This window comes from Sceloporus undulatus, chromosome 2, assembly GCF_019175285.1.
Source record: "Sceloporus undulatus isolate JIND9_A2432 ecotype Alabama chromosome 2, SceUnd_v1.1, whole genome shotgun sequence".
Lineage (NCBI taxonomy): Eukaryota > Metazoa > Chordata > Lepidosauria > Squamata > Phrynosomatidae > Sceloporus > Sceloporus undulatus.
Window position 1 is genome coordinate 179195731 of NC_056523.1, and position 23865 is coordinate 179219595.

A 23865-nucleotide genomic window follows, 5' to 3' on the forward strand; every position below is an offset into this window, starting at 1 on the left:
GATATTTAATTCTTTATTAACTTTTGTAAATTAATATTTTTGTTGGATTGTTTTTAAATTGTTGTAAGCCAACTTGGATCCCACTTTGGGAGATAGGTGAGATATACACTCACTCAATTAATCAATCAATGCTAGTAATTTTTAAAACCTTGGTGCCCCCCCCCCCCGAATCTCATTTCCAAAATGCAGCTCAAGCCACACAGACATAGGGAATGTGATGGATATTTCACTGACTGTGAAGACACACCCAACTAAAGGTGGTGGCAGGTTTGGGTGTGCAACCCTGGTGAGATCAATCTCTTTACCCAAAAAGGCTCGGAAGCTGAGTGTAAAGTTCAAAAGGGGGGAAATTTAATTCAAAGGACAAAAATAAAGAGTTTTCTCCTCCCCAACTCTAAACAAAAGATACTTTACAGTTTCAGCAATCTTCCGGATGTCACCTTTCTGGGTCTGATGTTGGTTTGCTCTCCTCACTCAATGGAGCTGGTGCAGGGTCTTTCAGCTCCTGAATTCCTTTACTCACTTGCTGATGGTAACTAATTTGGCTAAATTGGTAACTAAAATGGCTAAAACCTGGTAACTGAAATGGCTAACGTGTAAGAAATGCCCTTTCCGGCTGCCTGGGCCTGTTTGCCACCAAAAGACAGCTCTCTGCCTTCTCACAGCAAAGACTGCTCCAAACTAAAAGCTTCCAGCTACAACAGAGCATGCTGGGAAAGGGCAAACCAAACCTGGAAATAATGCAGGAGATCCTACAGTTCCTTCCACAACTAATACAAAGAACTTTCCTACACTAAAATATTCTATGGCCTGAACCAACACGAAAGAAAATGCAGGGGAAATTCAATCAGTCCTGGCAGGACATCACACTGACACTCTCAGAAGGTGTGAACTAGAGAGTTCCCTATGGAAATGTCAGATGGGAGCCTCCTTCAGATCATCAGATCAACAACACCGCTTGTGCAGGGGAGGGAGGAGTAGTGCAGTCACATTCTCAACAGAACCAGACCATACATCTCTATTAAGCTAATTCCCTTTTTATCCCCAGACCAGGTCTTTGGCTGCCGGCTAGAAGCCCTATGCCAACGAGAAGGCGGTACAGTCCCACGTTTTGTCCAGCAGTGTGTGGAAGCTGTGGAACAGAGAGGTAGGTGTGTCTAGCTATGTGTTCACAGCTCTTCCTTTCTAAAGCTGGTGTGGAAATCATGGGGCCCTCCAGATGTTGTTGAACTGAAGCTTTCAGCTGTCCTAGCCAGCAAAGGAAAGCTGGGGGCTGCAGTCCAACAATATCTGGAGTTCTGTACTTTTCCCACCTCTGACCTAAAGCATAACCTGAGCTGTGATCTGTTCATTTATTCTATTCTATTCCATTCTATTAATCTAATCTATTGCATTCTGTGTATTGGTTCTCTGGTTTGGTGACCCCTTTGCCAATTTTATAGCCTTGAAAGGGATTCACAGCAGAGTCTCTTCCTTCCTTTTAGGTCTGGATGTAGATGGGATCTACAGGGTCAGTGGAAACCTGGCCATTATTCAGAAATTGAGATTCATAGTTGATCGTGGTGAGTATTTGCAGCGGTTGTGTGAGCCAGAAAAGGGGGATCCTCAAAACTATTTCATCTACCACCATGATGGTTTTCTTTGGTTGAAGAGAGATGTACTATGTGAAGGGCACAGTGGCCAGTTTGTAAGCACCTTGGTTGAAATCCAATTATTAGGCCCAACTAGAACAGAGCCATTGAATCAATGATAATTTGGGTAATGAACACTTAGTTCCACTGAATCAATATATCTATTCTAATTCAGACTAACAATTGGATTCAGGTTTCTTACTACACTATGTACAGTACTAACATATATTTTTCTACCTTGGAGTGAATGCTGAAAAAATGCTGTTCCTCATATCCCCAAATGGTTCAGTTTAATCTGAAGAACAAAGCAGAGGTGGTGAGCTACCTTTTGGCTAGTAGCTATGGCATTACCAATCCACATTCCACCACCTTCACTATAGCAAGTTTGCAACTGTTCTTTTTACATTTAAAAAAAGTGAAATTGTTAAATATATATACATTCTGCTTTAGTATGTGTAAAATTTATATGTATAAATTATAGGTCGGAAGAAAGTGTTTATAGACAACAGTAAGAGCAGAATCAGTGTTTAACTTTCTAATATATAGAAGTGTAAGGAAAGCTGTTAAATCTGAATGATGCTGTGGGTATCCACTGTGAAAATATTACATTTCCCTTTTTAAAACAGGGGTGGGCAACTTGGACAGGTCCAAGCAACAATTCCCATCACATCTAAGCTGCACTACTGCCAAAATGTTGGATTTTGAAAGGGGGGGAGCAGCGTTAATGTATTTTAAAAGTCATTTAATGTTCAAAAAGGTCACACTTTTTTTGCTGAAGCAGGGCCATATGCCTTGTTATATAAGAGAACAGCATTTCCCGGAGATTCCCAGGAGCATGTTTCCCTTTGTTTTGCATGTGTGTGAGTACAATATGGATGACAATTATGAAGGGATCTGTGAAGTTCTGGGCCCTGCAGAGACATAAGAGAGTTGCAGCTTGTTGCTTGCTTTTTTCTTATCCCTGGTGGAGGTGTTCCTACAAGTTGTTTCCAATTTATGGGAATTTTATCACAGGGTTTTCTTGGAAATATTTACTTAAAGGGGGTTTGCCTTTGCCTCCCTGTGAGGCAGAGAGAATACGACTCACCCAAGGTTACTGAGGGGTTTCCATGGCTGATCCAGGATTTGAACCCTGGCCTCTAGAGTCTTAGTCCAGCGCTCAGACCACTACAGCACACACTGGTTGTCTTTTAACCTCTTTTAAGAGGAGCCTGTTCTTTTCATGGCATTCGGCATCATGAATATATTTCATTGCAGAGCGAGCAGTGACATCAGATGGGCGCTATGTCTTCCCGGAGCAACGTTGCCAAGGTAATTTTGAATGGCTGCTCCTTCTTGCCTTTATCTTTGTGAAATCAAGGACTCTGTAATTGTGCTGGTCATACAGAACAAGAATGCAAAGCAAGCAAGTTAAGTGACAGCTAGTACAGTAATTGAGCCAACTGGTCTTCTGAATGCAGCCTGCACATTTTGGAAAGATACAGGACCTTTCTTGGCTGGAAGTTCAAAATAAACTCAATGGCCTTTTACAGACTGCCAAAATAAAGCTGCTTCGGGTCTCTTTGGAGGTATGCTATTTAAATGATGCATGCATCCTAAGAATCCGGAAGCTGCACCAAAGCTGCACTCCAGTGCTTAGGAATGGAGTGTGGCTTTGGTGCGACCTCCGGACTCTTAGGACCCATGCATCATTTAAATAGCATACCTCCAAAGAGACCCAAAGCAGCTTTATTTTGGCAGTCTGTAACAGGCCAATGCGTTCATTTTATTTCTGTGGACTTTGTCTGTCCTAAGATAGATGGAGGAAACTTAAGCAGGCATTTCAGCAAGCCAGTTTCAGGCTGCATAAAGGACTGCTTTGAAATAAATAGAAATATATATTGCCCTTGGAAAGGCAGGTTAAATGGCATCTTCTGCCTTTGTACCTTGGACTTTGCATCCTTGGGCCCTGTAGATTCTCCTTTTTCCAACCTGCTTGCAGACCACGGGGTGTCTGGGGGCACAGCAGCCTCCAAGTGATACCACATGGGGTTGCTGCCACAGTTGGTGTATGACAGGGGCACATTCTAGCCAGAGTTAATCATATAAAAGCTTCACTGGTTCCAGTGTGGAACTTAAATATTGCTTGACAGAGACAGCTTGTGGAGTTGGAGGAATTTAAAATCCACAATGGGGCTGTTACTTTGCTAATTGGATACAGCTAGTGCAGGATTGCAGTGTGAGTATCTTTTCCTCCCAATATATACATCCCACTCATTGAAACCAGTGAGATGGAAATTAATTGCATCAGTTCCAGGGCTGGCACATTCCTGTTCCTTTTGGGGAGCATTTTGGAGGGAACAAGAGGGCTTGGATTCCCCCCTTCTACACTTATAAAGCTTTCTTTATACATACTTGAAGCTCCTCTGGAGACATAGGTGCTGTTCCAGCAGAAGAGCTTCTGCCAGAACAATACTTAAGCACATTTCAGAAGCCCTGTAGGATTGCGGCCTGGATTTCTTGCACTGAAACCAATGGAGCTTTAAAAGGATTAACTCTCTCTGTGATTGCCTGTAGCCAATGAGGATAGGTAGGGCTCCTGCAATGTTTGTAGTTGTAGAGAGACTGGTGTGACTTGTTGTGCATCTGCTGAAATTCCATTGGTACATAAGGAGGAAAGGGTCAGGATTTTTGTCCACTTCTGCCTCTGGCCAACCTATGCCTGGGGGATGGTGCTGTCAATATTTACTAACAGTGCACCCCTCCCAAGATCAGGGAAGGGGACCATACCTCACCCTGGAGAAGTACCTCAACAGTCCCCAGCGAATAAAGCAAGAGATGGCTTAAGTTTCCCCCTTCCAGTCCATCATGTTCTTTCTTTCCTACCTGTTGCAGCAGTCAGAACTCACCAGACAGTAGGCGATGGAGGCACAGGGGAGAAGACCAGGAAAGAGAGGAAGCCACAGAGGGATCACCCTCATTTCCCCTGCAGTTTAAAAAGCACAGAACAAACCTGTGCATGGAACTGGGCTGTGTATTTTTTAAGTCCACTTGTAAAGGGATACATGTTAGGATAGTCAGTCAGGGGGAGAGCCTGAAATCATCCTGTCCCATCAGCCCTAGTCAGCATGTCCAGTGGTTGGGAATAAAAGGAATTACAGGTTGAAATATTTGGAAGGCACTGAGTTGCCTATCCTTTCTGTAGCATTAGTTGGCTAGTGTAGTGGCTTCTCATTCTCCTTTATTCCCTTTGCTAAATTTGTTTTCTGCTCCTCACTTCCTAGAGGAAAAGCTGCAGCTGAGTGACCCACAGTGGGATGATGTACATGTGCTAACAGGGGCCCTCAAGCTGTTTTTCCGGGAGCTGCCTGAACCCTTGGTGCCATACAGCCTCTTTGATGAATTTGTGGCTTCTGTCAGTAAGTGCATTCCCCAGTCCTTGCCCTTCAGGTTTGGTCCTGCTGTGAAGGGCTAAATGTCAAACTCCTCCACTTGTCTTCAGGAGTGGGGCTCATCTTAGACAACACACAATGTCCTATTAGCCTGTACATCTTCTGTAGAAAAAGAATGGCTTCCCACATCCTCCTAGTGCAGTAGTTCCTAACTCCATTTGGTCCTCTATTTGTTTTGGACTGCATTTCCCGGAAGTCCTAGCCAACTTGGCCAACAGCCAGGAATTATGGGAGCGGAAATACAAATCATCTGGTGGACCAAAGGTTGGGAACCTCAAGATATCCTATCACATCTTGAGTCTCTGTTCTCCCATTTTATGGAGTCCAAGACAAATACATAGAATGCTTACCGTAATTTCATGGATCATTTATCACTCCATAGAAACATATCAGAACATCTTATACAATAGGGTTGAGACTCCTTCAACCTGTCAGCAGTTTTGGCTTACAATTCCAATAAGCTGCAGCCTCCATGACCTAAGGTAAGAGACTGTGGGAGTTGCAGTACAGTGTATCTAGTGGGCCAAAGGTTTCTCACCTCTGCACTAGCTATTTGCCTACAGCACTGGCAGATAATAAATACAAAGGAGCCAGCATCCATGCCTAATTTTAAGCAGATGTGACATGTTAAGAACTATCGGACATTTGAAAGTGCTCTACCACAGCAGTTAGACCAGTGCCCACAGGAATATGCTCTTTATCTCACCCAGGGCAATCTGAAAAGCTGCTTCTGCAATTTTTCAGCATGGTGCATTCTGAACAATGGAAAAACTGCTTGTGTAGGGCTTTTTGTGGGCTACTGCCTAAGAAAATCCTATTAAATTCATACAGTCTCCATAAGTTGAAAGACCTGAAGGCGCGCACGCGTGCTCACACACATACACACAGATCTAAGGTATCAGTAAAATACACACATACTACCAGTAATTCTCAAGGTAGTCTTGCCCCTCAATATCAACATTACACATAGCTAGGAAAGCATAGATGGTGGCCTCTGTGCATTTCCCAGCATCAAAACCAGGTTGCAAAGCCAAAATCACACCTGTGAATGGTAAGCAGGCCCCAAAGAAGAGGTCCAAATGATTTTCTCTGCAGTTGGGGGGTGGAAGTGGTTAGATTACATGGATGTTGCCCATTTCTTTATTAATTACAGCAATACATCACCAGTCACTTCAAACTGAGCTTCAGCATCATGATAGTTTGGTTGGCTGGCTTACATATTAGGTTGGGTGTATGTGTGTCAGATATCCCTGTATCAATAGCCATGGTGGCACTACCCCAGAGAAGGGTGCTTTCTACTAGAATTGCAATTCCTGTTTGTTCTACTACAACATGAGCTCTGAACTGCAAGTTGACTTTGGAGCAGTTCTGACCTCCTGTAGATCCTGATGGAAGGTGTCCCCCAAGCCTTAACTTCACCCCACACTTGAAAAGTTGACGTCTTGCTTTTCCTGTAGAGTTGCCTGACCCCAAGGATAAAGTATCAAAGCTGGTGGGCCTGATCCAGAGTCTCCCACAACCAAACCGAGATACGCTGCGCTACATCCTGGAGCATCTTCGCAAGTAAGGGAAGAGCTTTTCTTGACCACTGAACTCTACCCATGTTCTTATCAGAGATGTAGGTCTGGGGGAGGGAAATGAGGTCATTATCCCTACAAGTAAGTGTTTGTCCCCAACTTTTTTTTCCAGTTCCCAAATTTCTTACATTGCAGAGTGTATGACATTGAAAATCATTCACACACAAAACTCTTAAAACTGTGCTGTTGCTGTTGAATGCCTTCAAGTCAATCCTAACTTATGGTGACCCTATGGCAACCTTATCATGGGATTTTCTTGGCAAGTTTCTTCAGAAGGGGTTTGCCATTGCTATCCTCTAAGGCTGAGAGAGTGACACTTGCCTAAGGCCAACCAGTGGGTTTCATGGCCAAGCAGGGATTTGAACCCTGTTCTCCAGGAGTCATAATCCAACACTCAAACCACCACACCATGCTGGCTGCAATATACAATTTATAACTGTGCCTGTCCATTTTCTCTGGATGCCTAAACTATATTTCTAAATTGTCCCCTGAAGTTTTAAGTTATTGCTTTGAGAAATTTGAACAAATTTGAAGGAAAATTTCATTGGAGGGGCATAATCCTTATCTGGGACAACAATGTTGTCATTCCCCCCTGCCCCCCATAGTTACAGTCCTGGTTCTTACCTTGTTATCTGGGACTGGCAGGCACATGCAGTTTGTTACTATCAACAACCATTGTCCTGGTTTAAATTTTTAAAAAATGATTTTGTGTGATGTTTTTAGATATAATGATAACAATAACACATTATTAAGAAAGCAGATATCAAATACTTTCCTCTCATCTGAGCAAAGGAAAAAGACATCCTCATTGATCTGAGGCAGGTGTGGGCAGAGGGCACCATGTAGGGTCAGATCTCATCTGCCACTGAAAATATTTTTTTCCAATTAAATTATTTATTTATTGTGTGTATTTATTTTCAGGGTTTATATTTAGTCTTTCAGCCTGGCAGGGTCCCCTAGAAGCAATTTTTAAAATACATGAATATTAAAAAAAAAAGACTTAAAGGTTAACTACAAACGCTTCTTTAAAATAATGTCAAATTAACTAATTAAAAGAGCAAGAGCAATTTCAAGGATCAAAGGCCATGTGAAACAGCATTATGTTAGTTGTCTGCTAGAAAATTAAAAATGAAGAATTTCCACTGATACAGGGCATTGTTTTACTTTAAAACAAGAAACACCTTCCCATGCCTTGTTTCACCATGCCCCAGGTGTTTACAGAACTGAAAGGGGATGTCTTTTCACTTTTGTTTTGGGGAAGTTGGTGCGAAATGCAGCGGGCCTGGGGGGGGGCAGAGAATTGGTTTCCCACTCCTGATGCAGAGGGGAAAGCTTCCAGGTCAAGTGTGACTGTAGACTGCTTCCACACTGCAGAATTAATGCAGTTTGGTATCACTTTAATTGTCATGGCTCCATCCTACTGAACTCTGAGATTTGTAGTTTGTTGTGGCAACCGCACTCTCCAACAGAGAAGGCTAAATAGTTCACAAACTACAAATTCCAGAATTCTATAGCATTGAGCCATGGCAGTTAAAGTGGTGTCACACTGGATTAATTCTGCAGTTTAGATGCAACCTTAAAGAGCATTTCCTGTTTTTGACATCAAACACAGTTTCTTTCACAATAGGGGAATCTCTTTCAATATGAGGAGGGCTGATTTCAGTTCCAGAGATGTTCTTGGGTGAGGCCAAAGGCAAAAGGTTAGATAAAAATATTCCAGCATATTTTATTTTAGAGCTCTTACTGGCAGCAACTTAGTTTTAGCAAGAAGTATTTTAAACCTTTAGAATGAAAATGGGAGGGGGTGTTCACACAAAAACTGGGGAATCACTATATGATGGTATCATAGGGAAGGGTCTGTAGTTGGTCTGTGAGCCCAAAAGGGTCAGATTTGGCCCTGGAGTGTGATGTTCCCCACCCCTGTATTAAATACAGGTCCACTTATTGTGGTGGTTCTCTTTATTCCCTTCTCTCATCTTCCCTTCAGGGTGATGGAGCACTCAGATGTCAACCGGATGACAACACAGAACATTGGCATTGTCTTTGGACCCACACTGCTGCGACATGAGCGAGACACGGTCAGCTTGGTGGAAGGCATGGTGTACCAGAACCAGGTGGTGGAGTTGCTCCTCATGGAATTCTCTAACATCTTCTTGGCTCCAGGGGCTGAATGACCTTGCTGGTACCTCTCTCAGGTGTTGATGGTTTTACCCTAAAGGGCCAATGGGTCTCAGATAATCTCATCCTGGAGCAAGCACAGGATCTGTGTAGCTCCGCTTGGGCTACAGTTCTGCTTGGGCTATGGTGGCTTGAGCCTCTGCAGGATCATCCTTTAGGATCTTTAGGATGAGTCAAGTTTAGAAGCTGGTTCTGGCCAGTGAAGAATTTCCCCCAAAAAACTTTGCAGTACATGGCCTATTTGAAACTTCCCAAGTGTATCTGAAGCAAAACGAAGAGGAGACATGACAGACAATGCTTGAGCCTGGGCCTATAGGGTGGCTTAGGTGTGGATTCCAGCTAACAGAAGTCTGTGGAGAATAGGAGGCTACCTATTAACTCTTTTCCTCCAGTACCTTCCATCATCCCTCAGTTGTGCTGCGTTCTGTCCTCCCTTTTCTTGAGCTGGCCATTAAGTTATTTCCGTATGACCTCATATGCACCCTTGAAGCATCAGACTCCTTTGCTCTGTCTTTATACCATTCACCACTAGTGTACCTATTCTGGGAACGGGCGGAATGGAAGTGCTGTTTTCTAGGACAGGACAGGACAATAGATCATTTAGAGTTCTATACTAACCAATTTTCTTTTCTTACTTGCAACAAAAATTGACATTCTAAGAAGCTTCTAAGAAGTGAGATTTAAAAAAGGCATGCACACCCTAGAAACTTTTAGTCAAAACCTTGGGTTTTAAAAAAGCTTTAAAAACAACAATAGGAATGGACTTCTGGTCACTTTGCTGGGCATAGGTTTATTGGGCCTGCAGGGAAGTGGAGCTGGCTTGTTGGTCCACTGAAGTTGCACTTCCCTAGGAGGTATTCATTCATTCATTTCTCTAAGCCAGGGGTGAGAAAGTTCATCCACGTCAGACCTCTGAACCCATTTTGAAGACCTCAAACCCTCCTCCCATTTATTTTTCAGGCAAAAAAAGAAGATCAGTAGCTACAATAGGGGTCCCATAAGAGTAACAGGGTTGTTTAAAGTACTCCCATCTTCTGAAGAACCAAGCAACTTAACTGGAAATTCCTTCCAATTGCAGTTTACGGCTGACTTATGACTGTAAAAGAGACGGCATGCCCAAATTTGCCCCTGCTGCAATTGTCCAGTGTTCTGAGGGTGCTTCCAGATGAGGCTTTTATTGCAAAGTCTCCCTGCCTTTATCATTCACGGAATTTTATCCTGGGGATCTAGACAATAATATCTTTTACATATAGCCTTGTTGTGTTTCCCACTCCTTAATACTTACCCATCTTTTCAGGACAGTATAGCTGCGCAGTGCTTTTCAATTGTTAGCTTTTTGATAGGAACTGTCTGGGAGCATCTTCGAAAAAGCAAGACTGGTTTGAAACTACCAGGGTGACTTTTAGAGGACTTGGGAACTATGGCCAGAATTCTGTATTGCAGTCTTCATTGCGTAACTTTATGCATACATAGCAAAATAGCAGAGAAACCCTATTGGTGAATTGTGAAGATGTGTAATGGGATGCTGGCAGGAGTGCCTCAGTGCGCATCAGTGCTCCCTAACTGATGTCCTATTGCATACTGGTCGCTTTGCCATCTCCCCCATGTAGTAACATTGCACCAGGCCCTTACTGAACATGGACTTTGTGAAACGGTGCAATTCTGTTTCCCACAGTCATAAGTCTACTTACGAAGATGCACAAGTCCTTAAGTGAATTCTTCCCTATGTTTTTTGTTATGCAAGTACTGACTGAATGTTTTAGTGTGGGAAATACCTAGTCATCGTCAAAGAGCCACAGTTCTCCCAGTTCCTCAGTTTGGCACTGTGGTATTTGTAACTGTCTTGAAAGCTGGTTTAAACATGGATCATGTCCTCTGTTGTGGCTCTTTGAACCCTTTGAGCCATAGCTTATTACGGCATACAGTTCCTTTACACTGTTACCTTGTCTTTCTCAGTGACTTGCAGTAGTTGACAAAGGGAAACACACAATAAAGAACTATTTCCATGTGGTCCATGTGTGTTTACTGTCTAGGACTGAATTTCCTGCATCATTGAGAAGGCTGGAGGGAGCAAGTTTCTAAGTCCACGGTTACAGACAAAAGCATGACACCTAGTGGACAAGGGCTAAGTAGGGGGTTAAAATGGGCCTCATTCCCACAAATACAGATAAATTGGTGTGCAATCCGAATCAATGGATCGATTCAAAACTGGATTGTGGTTTACACTATACTTACCCCGGTCGCATTTGCTGTCATTTTCTGTTGTCAAAATAACCCACTTGTGGTTCACATTCACAAATTAATCAGTTCAAAATGATTTCGTTCCAGCCGGCCAAAGGGCAAATTTGAATCATTTCTGATCCACTTGTGGTTCACACTTGTGTTGAATCGATTTGGTGAAAAAGATGTGGAAAAAAATCAGCATCCAAAAGATGTGGGTTAAATGGGTCTGGTGCATGGCCCTCCTCACCGAATTGCTTCAGCAAATCAATTTAAGTGGGAACCAGGGTTGTTTGAACCGGTTCAAACTGAATTGCAATCTGATTTAAAAAATAGTGTAAAAGAGGCCTTAGCAGGTGTTCTCAGGAATCAGGAGTTGCCACCCTTTCTTTCTGGCAGGGCCTCACTCCAATGCAATCAAGGGTCTGAAATGTTAACAGGGGATGCTTTCTACCTTCTAAGCACGAAGATTTAATGTCCAGGATTTCTACATAGAGCTGTGAATAGTTTGGGTGCCCTGAAAGGAAAAAAAAGGTAGCCCTTCCTATGGTCAAGAGTTTTAATTGTCGCTAGCTTGCTCCCCACCTCTTCTCTTACAAAATTCACACCTGCCCTTTCTTACCATTCTTCTGCATAGCCTGGTTCTGCATACCCGCACCCACATTCCTTCAAAAGCATGAATCTCATTGGCAAAGCAGGTTTGTAGAACAATGCATCCAAAACTAATAAAACTGGTGCAGCCCTAGTTTTGGATTACAGATGTTTTCACAGGTGGCTTATAAAAACACCACTTGGCATCCTCTTTGTGTCCATCCCTTTAATTCCCCACATCTCTCTCTCTCTCTCTCTCTGGAATCGCCAACTTTCATGAAGTGAGGCTGAGAGCTATGTACTGTCCACTCCTAAATGAGAGGGAGGTGTAACATTTTGAGGTGAGGAATCTCTACTACAAAGGCGGACTAGATCATGGGTTGAAGGCTTTGGCACTCCTGATGTTGTAGACTCCGCCTCCCAGAATCCCCTCCCAGTGGCCATGCCTGCAGGGGATTCTGAGGGTTAAAGCCTGGAAGGGCAAACTTTCCTCACTTTTCAAAGATGTGGCCGTGTTAATCTGTAGAATCAGTATGCAGAGATCCTGTAGCATCTTTGAGACTAACTGAAAGAAAGAAAAGTTGGCAGCATGCGCTTTCCTAGACTTAAGTCTACTTCCTCAGATGCAAAAGTCTATGACAGCTCATGCTGCCAACTTCTTTCTTTGAGTTAGTCTCAAAGGTGCTACAAGATCTTTTTAAATACTTTTCTCACTTTTGTACAGGACAGTTTTCAAATGGAGAACTTCATCTACATGAATCTCTTGCAACACATATTGAAAGAACAATTTTTTGTTGTTGTTTTCTTGAAGAAATATTTGTCATTTATTGCTGTGTTTTCTCTAAAAAAGAGAGAGAGAAAGATTTACAGGGTAAAAAATACTCACACATATATACTATATACAAACCATCAAAATACATGTCTTCAGGATATGCCTAGAAAAAATATTCTTTTTCTTTCCTTTAATACTTTATTTCCCCTTCCCATAGATGAAAAAAATATATCTCCAGGAAAGGGTAGGCATTCATTTGGCTTCCAGGCTAAAATATAAAAGGATACAAAACTAAAGCTAAATGGATGAAAAGGCATATTCTTTGGTTTCTTATGTTTAACTTAAGGGCTTTTTTTCCCCTAGGAGGAAGAAGATGCTTAGGTGCAGGGCATTGGGATAAGTACCTGAAAAAGACGAGGGAAAAGGCAAAGGTGCTGGTAGAGCATCAGTTCTTCATTCAGAAAGTCCCTCAGGTTCAGTCCCCAAAATCTCAAGGTAGGTCTGGAAAAAGGTTCCTATGAAACCATAGAGAGCTCCTGTATCTGAATGTAGATGTGCCAAGCTACAATCATGTGTATGTGTGTGTGTGGGGGGGGGGGGGACTGGTGTTGTATCAGGTAGTTTTTTGCACTTGCTGGGTGTGTTTTGAACACAGAATCACTTTCTCACCTTGCAGAAAAAGGTTCAAAGTTTGGAAACAAACAATGGCCTGTATCCCAAGAGTGACGTATGCATGTGCAGATCACACTATGCAGGTGGGATGCATCATTCAACACAGCTAAACAGATAGATTAGGACAGTACCAAAAAGTGAGATGCACACACAGCAATGTTGTGCACTGCAGCTGCAAATTGTGCAAAGGCACCTAGCCATAGACGTGGGTTTCACGATGTTGCTGTTCGGCATGGGAGTTGTATAGCACAGCTCCATATGTGGATATTTAAGCTATACTGAGTGGATACTGTATTGCAGCCAAGATGCATAAAAGAACTTGAACTGGCTCAATAGAAAAATAACTGAGTGTGGAATGCACACACTTCTATTATCTCACTACTACTGAAACCTGTTCAGCAGAGGTGACGGGGGATGACACATCTTCAGTGGACGTCTAACTACTGCTCCCCTAATCTCCCAAACTCCTCCCTGTGCTTTTTGCTCAACACCACTGAGTATGTTAGAAAACCACCACCACCACCACCCAATACCTCTCTCATCACTTATATACTTCTATGGAATGAACAAAGTACACAGTCTTGGATTCAAACTATGCCCTCAGAGGAGTGAGTGACTCAGTGAGCTGGGTATGTTTAACCTGGAGAAGAGAAGGCTAAGAGTGACAGGGGTGTCATACTGAGGATGGAGCAAGCTTGTTTTCTTCTGTTCCAGAGACTAGGACATGGAGCAATGGATTCAAACTACAGGAAAAGAGAGTCCACCTAAACATTAGGAGGAATTTCCTGGTTGTAAGAGTTGTCGGACAGTGGAATATGCTGCCTTAGAGATTGGTGGAGTCTCCTTCTTTAGGGGTATTTAAACAGAGGCTGGATGGCCATCTGTCAGGAGTGTGTCGATCGTGTATTCCTGCATAGCAAAATGTGGTTGGACTGAATGATCATTGTGGTCTCCTCAAACTCTATAATTCTATGTGTGATTTTGGACTTGAAAAAAAAACAGTTTGCAGAGCAGACTTTGTACAATGAAGGTTCGAGGGTCAATCCTTGGCATCTCCAGTTAGAAGACTCTTACATAACTGAAACAGGGCTCGGAATGAACTGGGTTGCCACTGCCAGTCAGAATAGACAACAGTGAGCTATGCAGGCCAGAGGTCTTACCTAATGTAATACAGCTCCAGCCAGCTCCCCTTGCACATAGTGAAATCTAGATCCAAGTAAAAAGTAACAGCTGCTTATTTGGTGGACCCAGTCTCTGCAAAGAGCCACTGGGAGGGCTGTCTGCATTCATCCAGTGTTTCTCTGCCTATGAGCCAAAGTGCTGGTGCTGGCAGCCTCTTGCTAGGGTTGAGAAGCAAGGATCTTTGCTCTCTTCTAAAACTGCCAGGTTAGGTTGCAATCTGCAAACCTATAAATGCCTCAAATGCAGTGGGGAACAAAGTAGCAGCAGGGCCTCCTGTTCCCCATCTCTGGCTGCTATCCATGCACCTCCCTTTCCTATGTGGCAGGACCTGGTCATGACAATGAGATGTGGGTGGACTATGGGAGATTTAAAAGGATGTGAATGTTCTGTAGTGCATGTCCTGGAAACTCTGCCATTACAACTCTGGCCTTTAACAATGTGTCCCTGCCTCCATCTTCTACTGGTTTTCAATGGCATCCCTTCCTCTGACTTAACACTAGAGGAAGGGCACAGGTTTTTTCTCATAATTAAGGCCTAGTTCACATATGCATGGGATCTTACAGTCAAAGCAACACTACGCTTTGCTCTGTGTGTGTGTACTGTGTATATGTGACACTGGTCAGCCACATACCTAGCGCCTAAGTGCCTGCATACTGCCTCAACTACAACGCATTTCAATGTGGTCCATTCCCACATTCAGGTGGTTATCAACAGTGTGGTCAAGTGATGCTCATGTCTAGGTGAACCAACCCTAATTGGTTGGGGTCCAGAAGGACACTTCCTCTCAGCTGGACCAATTAGAGAACTGGGGAGATTACAAGTCTTGGAAGTTTATTGATTCTTGTAAGTTAGTTTAACTTTCTGGGTTATTGACAAGTATTTGGTCTAAGGCACTATGTGCATTGTGCATCACATCTTCACTTTCATCACTGTGGTCTGCGTGCGTTCATATGTGATATATGTGCTTCTTAATCTTCCACCTTTGAATTTGATTATCTGGACATCTGTCTTTCACAGCCTCCATCTAAGAATGCTTTAATACATTCATTCATGGTAAATTTATACTGCCTTCTGAGTGTACATTGGACAAGTATCTGCAGCCTATCCCAGCTCCCTGACAAATGTATGAGATGTGTTTGTGAACACATATTTTTCACATGTCTCTTTTTCTATCTCTGGTTGTACGTGTAAATCGTCTTGGCCCCAACCCAATAAAGATGCACACAGGTATGTCCTCTAGATACAGAGTTATGGATGTAGAATCTGTCTGCATCCCCGTGTGTGGCCAGAAAGCTGGAGTAGGACATTTATGTGGATACCTTAATCTGTGGAGTGATCCTATGGTGCAACTTGGCCAAATGACACACTCCAGATTCCACAGCAAACAAGGCCAGCTCCACCATTAGGCAGAATACCTCAAGAGCCAAGGGGACATGACAGGGAAAGGGGTAGAAGCAATATTTTGGTAGACAAGGCTCAATATGATACAGGGGCTATCCTATAGTGTATAAACTAGCCTGCCACACTTGAGTGCAGGGGAAAACACTGTCCCATCACCATTATTGATGTGTAGCTGAAAGATGCACTATGTCAGTGTAACAATACTAGCATAAAAAAGAGAAGGAAGAAGATAAGAGGCACAGCGACCATGAAGGAAGCTGGCATTAAGAGAAACAGGCTGTTCAGAGCTGGAAGCTTTTCTCTGCTTTCCTATACCAGTTGCTTAATCCTTGAAGAAATGCACCCTTTCATGTAGTGCACCAACAGGATTCTTGTCTAAGACATGAACTGTTGGTTTGTTTAACCTTTGCACATGGAATGGAAAAGGGGTATCTTGGTCTTTGTCTTGGGCAGAAAAAATCTTGGACTGGCCCTGATAGCAAAAGATGGGTGAGAAGTATGTTTGGAACATTTGGCAGGTGGAAGATACCAGGACAAGCGTTTTGGGAGGATACTGGACCCCACAAAGGCTTTTAACATAATATCACAGACTACGTGTAATGGCAGGAACAGCAGGATGAAAGCTAAGGGCTAAAACCCACATTAAGGTGGAGCTCAGGAGAGTTAATCTCAGGAGAGATTAACTTTTGCTAGCCAGGCTTCAGCCAGGATAGAAGCTTTGCAGGATAAGAAGTCAAAAGTCCAAATGGGTCTGAAGGGTATCTACTATGTGCAAAGAAGGACTTAACTATATGAGCAGATGCTTTGAACCCCACCAGCTTCCAGAGCTTCTGTGGGGTAAATGAAGCCAGGGCCAATTCTAGAATACGATCATTCCTCCAGTCCCTGTTCATTCCCTGTTCATTTTGCAGGAAGGATCTACCAATAGGAGAAACATTCCTACCAGTGCAAGGCCTACAGATCTTTTTTGCAAAATCTCAGGTGAAGTTGGCAATTTTCTTAGAACTGCAGAGGTTGCTTTCACAAGCATTCCCCTACAGAGTGGTGGAATCTATGGCAGGATGGGCCCAAGTGTACACAACCATATCAACAAACTCCCTAGTACAGGAGGTGCACATTATCTTGCCCTCCAAAGATATAGAACATTCTAAGGAAGAGGCACTTATGTTGGATAGGAGCAGGATGCCTATTATTCAAGAATACTGGCTTCATTTGGAAGGCAGGATGGTGAGCAGCAGTGGGCTGGGGGGGCGGGGGGTGGGAACTCTTGCTGTTTTGTTCAACCAGTTGAAACAGTGGAACGGATCCACTTCCTTTCCCACATGCAGCCATTCTTCATCCAGTTCCAGCTCCTGTGTATTATTCAGCAACGGAGACCCCAGCTTGTTCTGTGAGTCTGAGGCTGCATGGCAGATACATCTGGGTAGCATGACCAACCCTGGACATAACTAGCTGGACTCACTCTCTCTGCAGAACTCCCTTCCCCAACTTTCCGTGATGGAGTCCAGCCCGACAGGAGGTACTGTTGCTGCTTCTTATGGCCAACCTGGTTCTGTTGCATAGCAGTTCCCCTGCCGCTCCCCATGATCACACCTGTAAGCCTAACTGTACTAGGAAAGGGTGTTCAGGAACTGGTTCTCCCCTGCCAGCGAGTTCAGCATGGAGCTCATATCCCCCACGGCCATGTTGGCAGGGCCGCCAGGTGGGGAAGTGGGGCTGAGGGCTTCTGCGTCATCAAGGATGGCTGTGAAGTCCAAATGAGTGTTCTCCAAGTCCAGGGTATCTAAGCTGTTGGACACCTGCTCCTCTGGCAGATAAGAGAAAGAGTCCGATTTGAGGACATCCAGTCCAGGAGTGTAAGGCCCACCTGGATCCTCGGCCACACAGCTGGGGGGCTGATGGTGTCGCTGGTGGGCATTCATTAGTTTGGGTCCAGCAACTTTGCCTGGCTGCATGTGCATTGATCCGGAAAATCCAACTTCTTCAGGGCTATGGAGAGGGGGTAAGCGCATCATCCGGTGGGGGCCACCGTCGTTGGGGGGTTCATAAGAGGGGTTAGCTTGATAGCTCAAGCTGTTTTGTCGACCCAGTGGCTTGGGTCCACCAGGCGGATGTGGCACCAGCCCTGGGTTGTAACACTGGCTGCTGGATGTTGAAAGTGCTTTGCTTTCTACTGCTTGTGGGGGCTTGGCAGGATAGGCTGGGTACTTGGGACCAGGGTAAGACTGGTGTGGCAGGCACTGGCCACTCTCCAAGCCATCAATTCCCATCGTTGCATTGCTGCCTGGATGATCCCCCCACATAAGGGCCTGTTGTGACTGGACATAGCTCCGCACCATCATCTCTTTCACCTGCAGCATCGGGGTTTGGGATCTCTGGCCAGGGGGCTGGCCCATGCCAAAGCAAGGGCCCAGTTGGCTCTCTGGTGGGTACCCATTGCCTCCAGCTCCTGCTCCTGCTCCTCCTCCTCCACAGGCAGGTTGGGCTTGGCTGTAGGTCATCTGCTTCATGCCCTGGCAGGAGGAAAGAGCTGGAGTAGCTGCCTGGAATTGCTGTTCAGCTTTGATGTGTGGTTGACCAAACTGGAAGGTCCCTTGCTGGCCTTCACCAGCAGGCTCCATTCCCATGTGCTTGGCAACAGGGACTGAGTATTGGGCCGAGTGGCACTGCCCCACACCAGTGGGTGGCGTGGGATTCATCACTGAGCTATCACTTTCCCACTGCCGTGCTGGGTGGAAAGCCATATTCATCTGGCACTGGGACTGGATGTAATCCGGCTGCTCAAAGCCACCCTCCAGCTGCTCGTGAGCTGCTGGATTCATCTGCAAGTCACCCATTGCTCTGAGTGAGCCTCGATGGGTCACAGTGCCCTGTAGCTCCATGCCCAGGGTTTGGCAGGAATAGTTCTGGTCCTGGTAGCCCAGGTAAGGTTCCATCTCCAACAGTTCTTGCTCTGCAACTGGGCCGGCACTCTCGATGGCTGCAGCTTCCAAAAAGACATTTTCGCTGATGCTAGGCGGTCGTGGTGAAAAGATGTGGCGCTGCAGATTGGCATCTGAGCCCCCTATTGCTTGCCCGGTGGCTCTGCTAATGCCTGCTGGGCTCATGTTGCTGAGACTCTTGAATCGTTGCACCCTAGGAATTGGATGGGCCTCACCCACTGTCTGGGCAGGATCACTGGCTCGCCGTGCATTTTGGCTCATTGCCAGGTGGGGATGGAGGAGACCAGTGCTGTAACTGTGGTACTCATTGGCACTGTGCCTACGCATGAATGGCGGCATGCCTGAGCCTGGGTAGTCTCCCATGAGGCTGAACTGAGCCGCCCTCTCTGTACTGGGTAGTGGAGTTGGAGGTGGCCCTCCCGTTGCAGCAGCATATTTGGCCTTGAGACGGTATTGCTGGGCTGGGGTCAGGGGTCCCAGCCCTGGAAGACCCCCACAGTGGCTGGCCTCACTGGAGCGCCTGGAGGCATCAGGAGAGATGGGGTCATATGGGTCATGTGGGCCTAACCCATTAGGGGCACCCCCTGGTGGCAGATACGGTGACACCATGGAAGAGCGACGGCTGACCGTGTAAGCAGAACTGACAGTACTGGTGGTACTCCCACGGCGTTCACCTGGCAGGGGCAGTGAGGGCAAATCACTGGACGACAACTCCATGATGCGCCGGTGAGAGACAGCAGAAGGTGGCCCACACAGGCCAGGCATCTCTCTTGCAGAGCCTACAAAGAAGCAGAAGAGCTGAGTAAAAGAAAAGACAAAATAAGCAGCTAGTCTTAAGTTAAGCATATGGCTATGACATTGCCTACTACAGCGTGTTTCCTAGTCTTCCCAGTAAGAGTAGAAAAAGCATGGCCCTCTACAGATTGTTAGACCAAAACTCCCATCTTCCCTTGTGAGCACAGCCAATGGTGAAAGATTATAAGAGCGGCAGTTTGACAATATCTAGAGGGCCAAGTTTTCTATCCCTCCCTGACAGAATGGGGAATGAGTTCCTTCTGGGAATCAGCCAGTCATTTAGGGCTTCCCTATAGTTTTGGTCTATGATAAGTTCACTTTAGGGTTGCCATAAGTCTGATATGACTTGAAAGCACACAACAATAACAACAAAATAGTATTTGGAGGAAGCGGTGAGCCTATCGACTATCTGGCTTACTTCACCCTACCAGCTGCATGCTTCACATCTGTTTGGTATTCTTGAGTCTGAATACTTCTCTCACAACTGTATCTTGGGCTGATAGGGGCCCAGGCTAATTGCCTTCCTTCTTTGGAATTAATATTGTGTGTGTGTGTTTTGTGTGTGTATACTTCCAGATAATGTACTGACCCTGTACATTAAAAAGGGGCTCAGTCAAAACTGGGATGGAGAACAGCACAAAAGGGGTATGGGTAAAAGAAGACTAGTGGGCTACAAGACCAATATGCCATATTCAAGAGTGCTTTAGTCATGGATTCCTGCATGGTATTGTTGATGGTGGCGTGGTTAGATTAGACAGCTCTTATGCTCCTGTGATTCTATGATTCTACATACTACTGCAGAGCCAGAACTGGGGAAAAAATATTTTAGGGACTTTGTTTTGTTATTTTTTGTCAACTTAGACTTACAATTGCCCTATGAATGACAGACCTCTAAGAGCCCTGGTTCTCAAGGGTCAGGCTGTGCAAACTATAAGCTATGGCTTCTTTGACTGACTCATTCCCTCTGTAGTGCAGTCTTCCTCTTTTCTTATTGCCTTCTAGTTTGCAGGGTATTATTATCTTTTCCATTGAGTCACAGCACCTAATGATATATCTTAAAAGTTGCAGTTTTAGGGACTTAGAATCCACCAACCAACATAGGTATTGCTGACTGTGGGATTTTGGTAGTTGCAACCCCAAAGTAACTTCTGTGTGCTCTGCTCAGACCATCACCAACACCATCACCACTAGTCCCTGACTTCCAAGGCTGCACCCTACTCACCTGTTCCTGGGATGGAGGGCAGCTTGACACCCTTTCCTGAGAGGGGCTTGCGCAGATGCTTGAGCTTGTCAATGCGCAGGTTCTCCAGCTTGTGAAGTGCTGACAGCCCAGAGTTGCTCATGGGCTCCGAGGGCTCCTCTAGTGCCGACAAGTCCTCTAAACTCCCTCCTGTGTTTGCATTCATTTCCACCCCACTGTCGTTGTTATTTGCACTGCCCAAGGGGGAGCGTTCGCTGCTGCAGGATGACTGACCCCCAGGGCTGGGCTGTGGTTTCTGGGTGGAGAGAGAGGAAATATAGCCAAAGTCACCCTGACAACTGAGCATTGCTTTCCATGCTAAATTATTTTAAATAGCTTCTTAAAATATGTGTTGGGGGGAAGGGAAGCCAAAGAATTATGAAAAGGAAAAGACATTTAAAAAACAACAACATGGATCCTGGCTTTCATTTGTAGATTAATTAATGTAACCTAATTAATCAATTTGAATGTTTTTTTAAAACTGAAAAGGGGATGTTCAGTTGATAACCATGAAGAAAGGTACAGATTTTAAACTTTTAAGACAAGGAGTCCTTTTCCATATAAGCCTATCTATCTAGGGATCCCTTGAGTGTCTACTATCGATCCTGGGGTATTGAAGTGGATGATGCATATTCCAAGATGATGCTCAGGAAGTATTTACACTACACACTTAAAGTAGATTAACCATAATTCCCTCTTCACCAAGTAGGAATCCCATCAAACTGAAAGCTCAGATTTCCTTAAAGGAGAGAAACAGTCAAATTGGGAGAAAAACAATTGTGGGTTTTCTTCTATATCAAATAGCAGTTTAGGGGGAAAGGAACATTTTTTTCAGCAGCAGGACATAGGGAAGTGTTAAAAACTGCCATCCTGATCTTGTTCAAGCCATGACAACTGTTATTTAACAAACAAAAAAACCCAAACACATTAAATGAAACCGCACACTTAAACGTATCGTGTAGTTTGACCACTAAACTAGACTTGATTACAATCCTGTTCTTTAATCAAAAAACATTCTGTTCTGTACTCCTTTTAGGGATCAAGGAGCAATACACACGTAGGAAAGTGAAACACTGGTACAAGTTAGATATTCCTCTATTTATATTGTGCAGATGATGAGAACAAAGAGAAAGATGCGGAGGAGGAAGAGGAACAACAAAAATGTCTGTACCAGAGTAATTCCACTTCTGTGCTAAGAAAAGGTGAAATCTGTGAGCTGTAAAATTTGAGCATCGGGGGAAAGCCCAGCATATATTTGCACACTTCATCTTGGTTCTGCTACCCAGAGGAAGGTACCAGGTTGCTATGAAAGACAGTGAAACTATGTATTCTTGATTACTATAAATATTCCTCTGGCCTCCTTGACTTTTTGTGATGCCATTAGGTTCATATGCTATCCTTCATTTAGAGCAGGGGTGGGCGCACCCACCAAAGACATTGTTGTGGTCTACAGGCCCTTTGGAATGCCCCAAATTTTTTCCCTTTTGTTTTTAAAGCTTTTTCATTTCTGAAGGCTACTAAAAGCAGTAATTTTAGTAGTTAGGGATGATGGGAGTTGCAGCTCTTCTCCTGGCTTTCACTCTCACCACCCTGGTCAGCGGAAGAACAACCAGTTTGACCAGTAGCTCTGAGAATTGGCTGAAGATGTCTTCCAATCTTCTCTGCAGTCTGCTGGTTCTTGTTCAGCTCTCAAGACACCAGTCAACACAGTAGTCTTCTTATATAAAAGATCTACTTTTATTCTAATATATACACTATGCACAAAACAATTCACTACTCACAAAACTCACACTACTATACTCCTCAATACCCACACTACTATACTCCTCTATACCCACAAAAAGTATTGCCATACATTATTGCTTATATAGACATTTGTCTCTCTATTCATTATACAGTTGCCACCTCCTGGGCGTGTACATACATTATGATTGACATACCATACTTGGCTCAATCTAGACCTCACATTGCATCATACATTACTGTCCACTCAATGACTCTCAGGTGATATCAATTTGCACCTTTTCACTTTGTCATTGCCTCATATGTCCTTGGCTTTCAGGACTTTCTAATTACATTACTTATAACACCTGTGTGACAATTCAATAACTTTTGCTGTGTCATGTTACTTTCAAATACATTCATATACATATTATATTTCTTGTGACTATATATCCCATGTGGCTTTTTCCTGACATTTAGGGTCAAAGCCCCCCCATCCTCCATGACAGCTCTTGTGGTGGGATTTATTTTCTCTTCTTCCACTCCGCCCCCATCACCCCACCCTGGTCTCTGGGCCTCCCTGTATCCATCTTGGGCTGCTTACCAAATTAGAGTCAGGCACCACGAGTTTGCCATCTTCCTTCCTGCCCTCACTATCCTTTTCTTGCTTCAGGTCACCATGGAGGGCCAATGTCCGGCTGGTGGGCATAGTGTCTCCACGGTGTTTCTTGGTGACGTGGGCATCTGGACCATGCACCGTCTTAACATGCTTGCGCAGTGAACTGGGGTCTGTGTAGCGTTTGGTGCAGCCTGGGATCTTACAGACATAAGGTTTCTGACAGAACACAAACAGAACGTTATGCCCTATCAACTGTCTGGTTTCAACATACAGAATACTGCTCCCTCACTTTTGGTAACATTGTCTCTAGAGGAAACATCAGCTCACTCCATGTCAGAGGGCTGGGAAGGTAGGGGGAATCATCATTTTCAAGTGAGGCTCTGTCAGGTCCCAGAGTCAGCGTTTACCTCACTGTTTACCTGTCCATACCTCATTGGAATGTGTCCGGTTCTGGTGCTTGGCCCGATCCGAGGCATTGGAGAAGGCCTTATTGCAACCCTCATGCTCACAGACGTATGGTTTCTCACCCGTGTGGGAACGCAGGTGGGTCTTGAGGTTCTCCAGCCGTGAGTAGGCTTTATTGCAGCCTTCAAACTGTAAGGGAGTGGTGCAGGGGTGTATGACAGTTTGCAGGATCCTCTTAAAATCCTTTTGTCTCCATCTCTAGCTTCCTTCACACAGACACAGAAACAGATCTACTTTCCAAGAAGCATCCCACCACCTCGATTTACAGCCAGTGTATGTTACAGAAGTAATACTGACTCTGATCCACCACTTTAGTAAACAGTAAGTAATAGTAAATGCAAGGCAAGACAGTAATTGTGCAGAAGAAATTCTGGCAGAGACAATGACAAGAAACGCTGTACTTTCTATACAGCTAATTTATACAGCA

At 44.5% G+C, this 23865-nt stretch overlaps 2 protein-coding genes across 7 annotated transcripts in view; one reads left to right on the plus strand and one right to left on the minus strand.

The window, feature by feature from the left end:
- The window catches only part of ARHGAP9 (Rho GTPase activating protein 9), a 44921-nt gene extending 34102 nt beyond the window's left edge, over positions 1-10819 (plus strand). For all 3 annotated transcript variants that reach the window (XM_042455808.1, XM_042455809.1, XM_042455810.1), the window contains 6 exons: positions 1049-1147; positions 1485-1562; positions 2889-2942; positions 4895-5029; positions 6520-6625; positions 8627-10819. In XM_042455808.1, the coding sequence (XP_042311742.1) occupies positions 1049-1147; positions 1485-1562; positions 2889-2942; positions 4895-5029; positions 6520-6625; positions 8627-8813 (659 nt within the window). In that variant the 3' untranslated portion in view covers positions 8814-10819. The remainder of the gene's footprint in view (positions 1-1048; positions 1148-1484; positions 1563-2888; positions 2943-4894; positions 5030-6519; positions 6626-8626) is intronic.
- A 3102-nt stretch (positions 10820-13921) lies between these two features.
- The window catches only part of GLI1 (GLI family zinc finger 1), a 145176-nt gene continuing 135232 nt past the window's right edge, over positions 13922-23865 (minus strand). For all 4 annotated transcript variants that reach the window (XM_042455201.1, XM_042455202.1, XM_042455199.1 and 1 more), the window contains 4 exons: positions 23403-23567; positions 22959-23189; positions 20615-20888; positions 13922-19376 (listed from right to left, as the gene is read on the minus strand). In XM_042455201.1, the coding sequence (XP_042311135.1) occupies positions 17266-19376; positions 20615-20888; positions 22959-23189; positions 23403-23567 (2781 nt within the window). In that variant the 3' untranslated portion in view covers positions 13922-17265. The remainder of the gene's footprint in view (positions 19377-20614; positions 20889-22958; positions 23190-23402; positions 23568-23865) is intronic.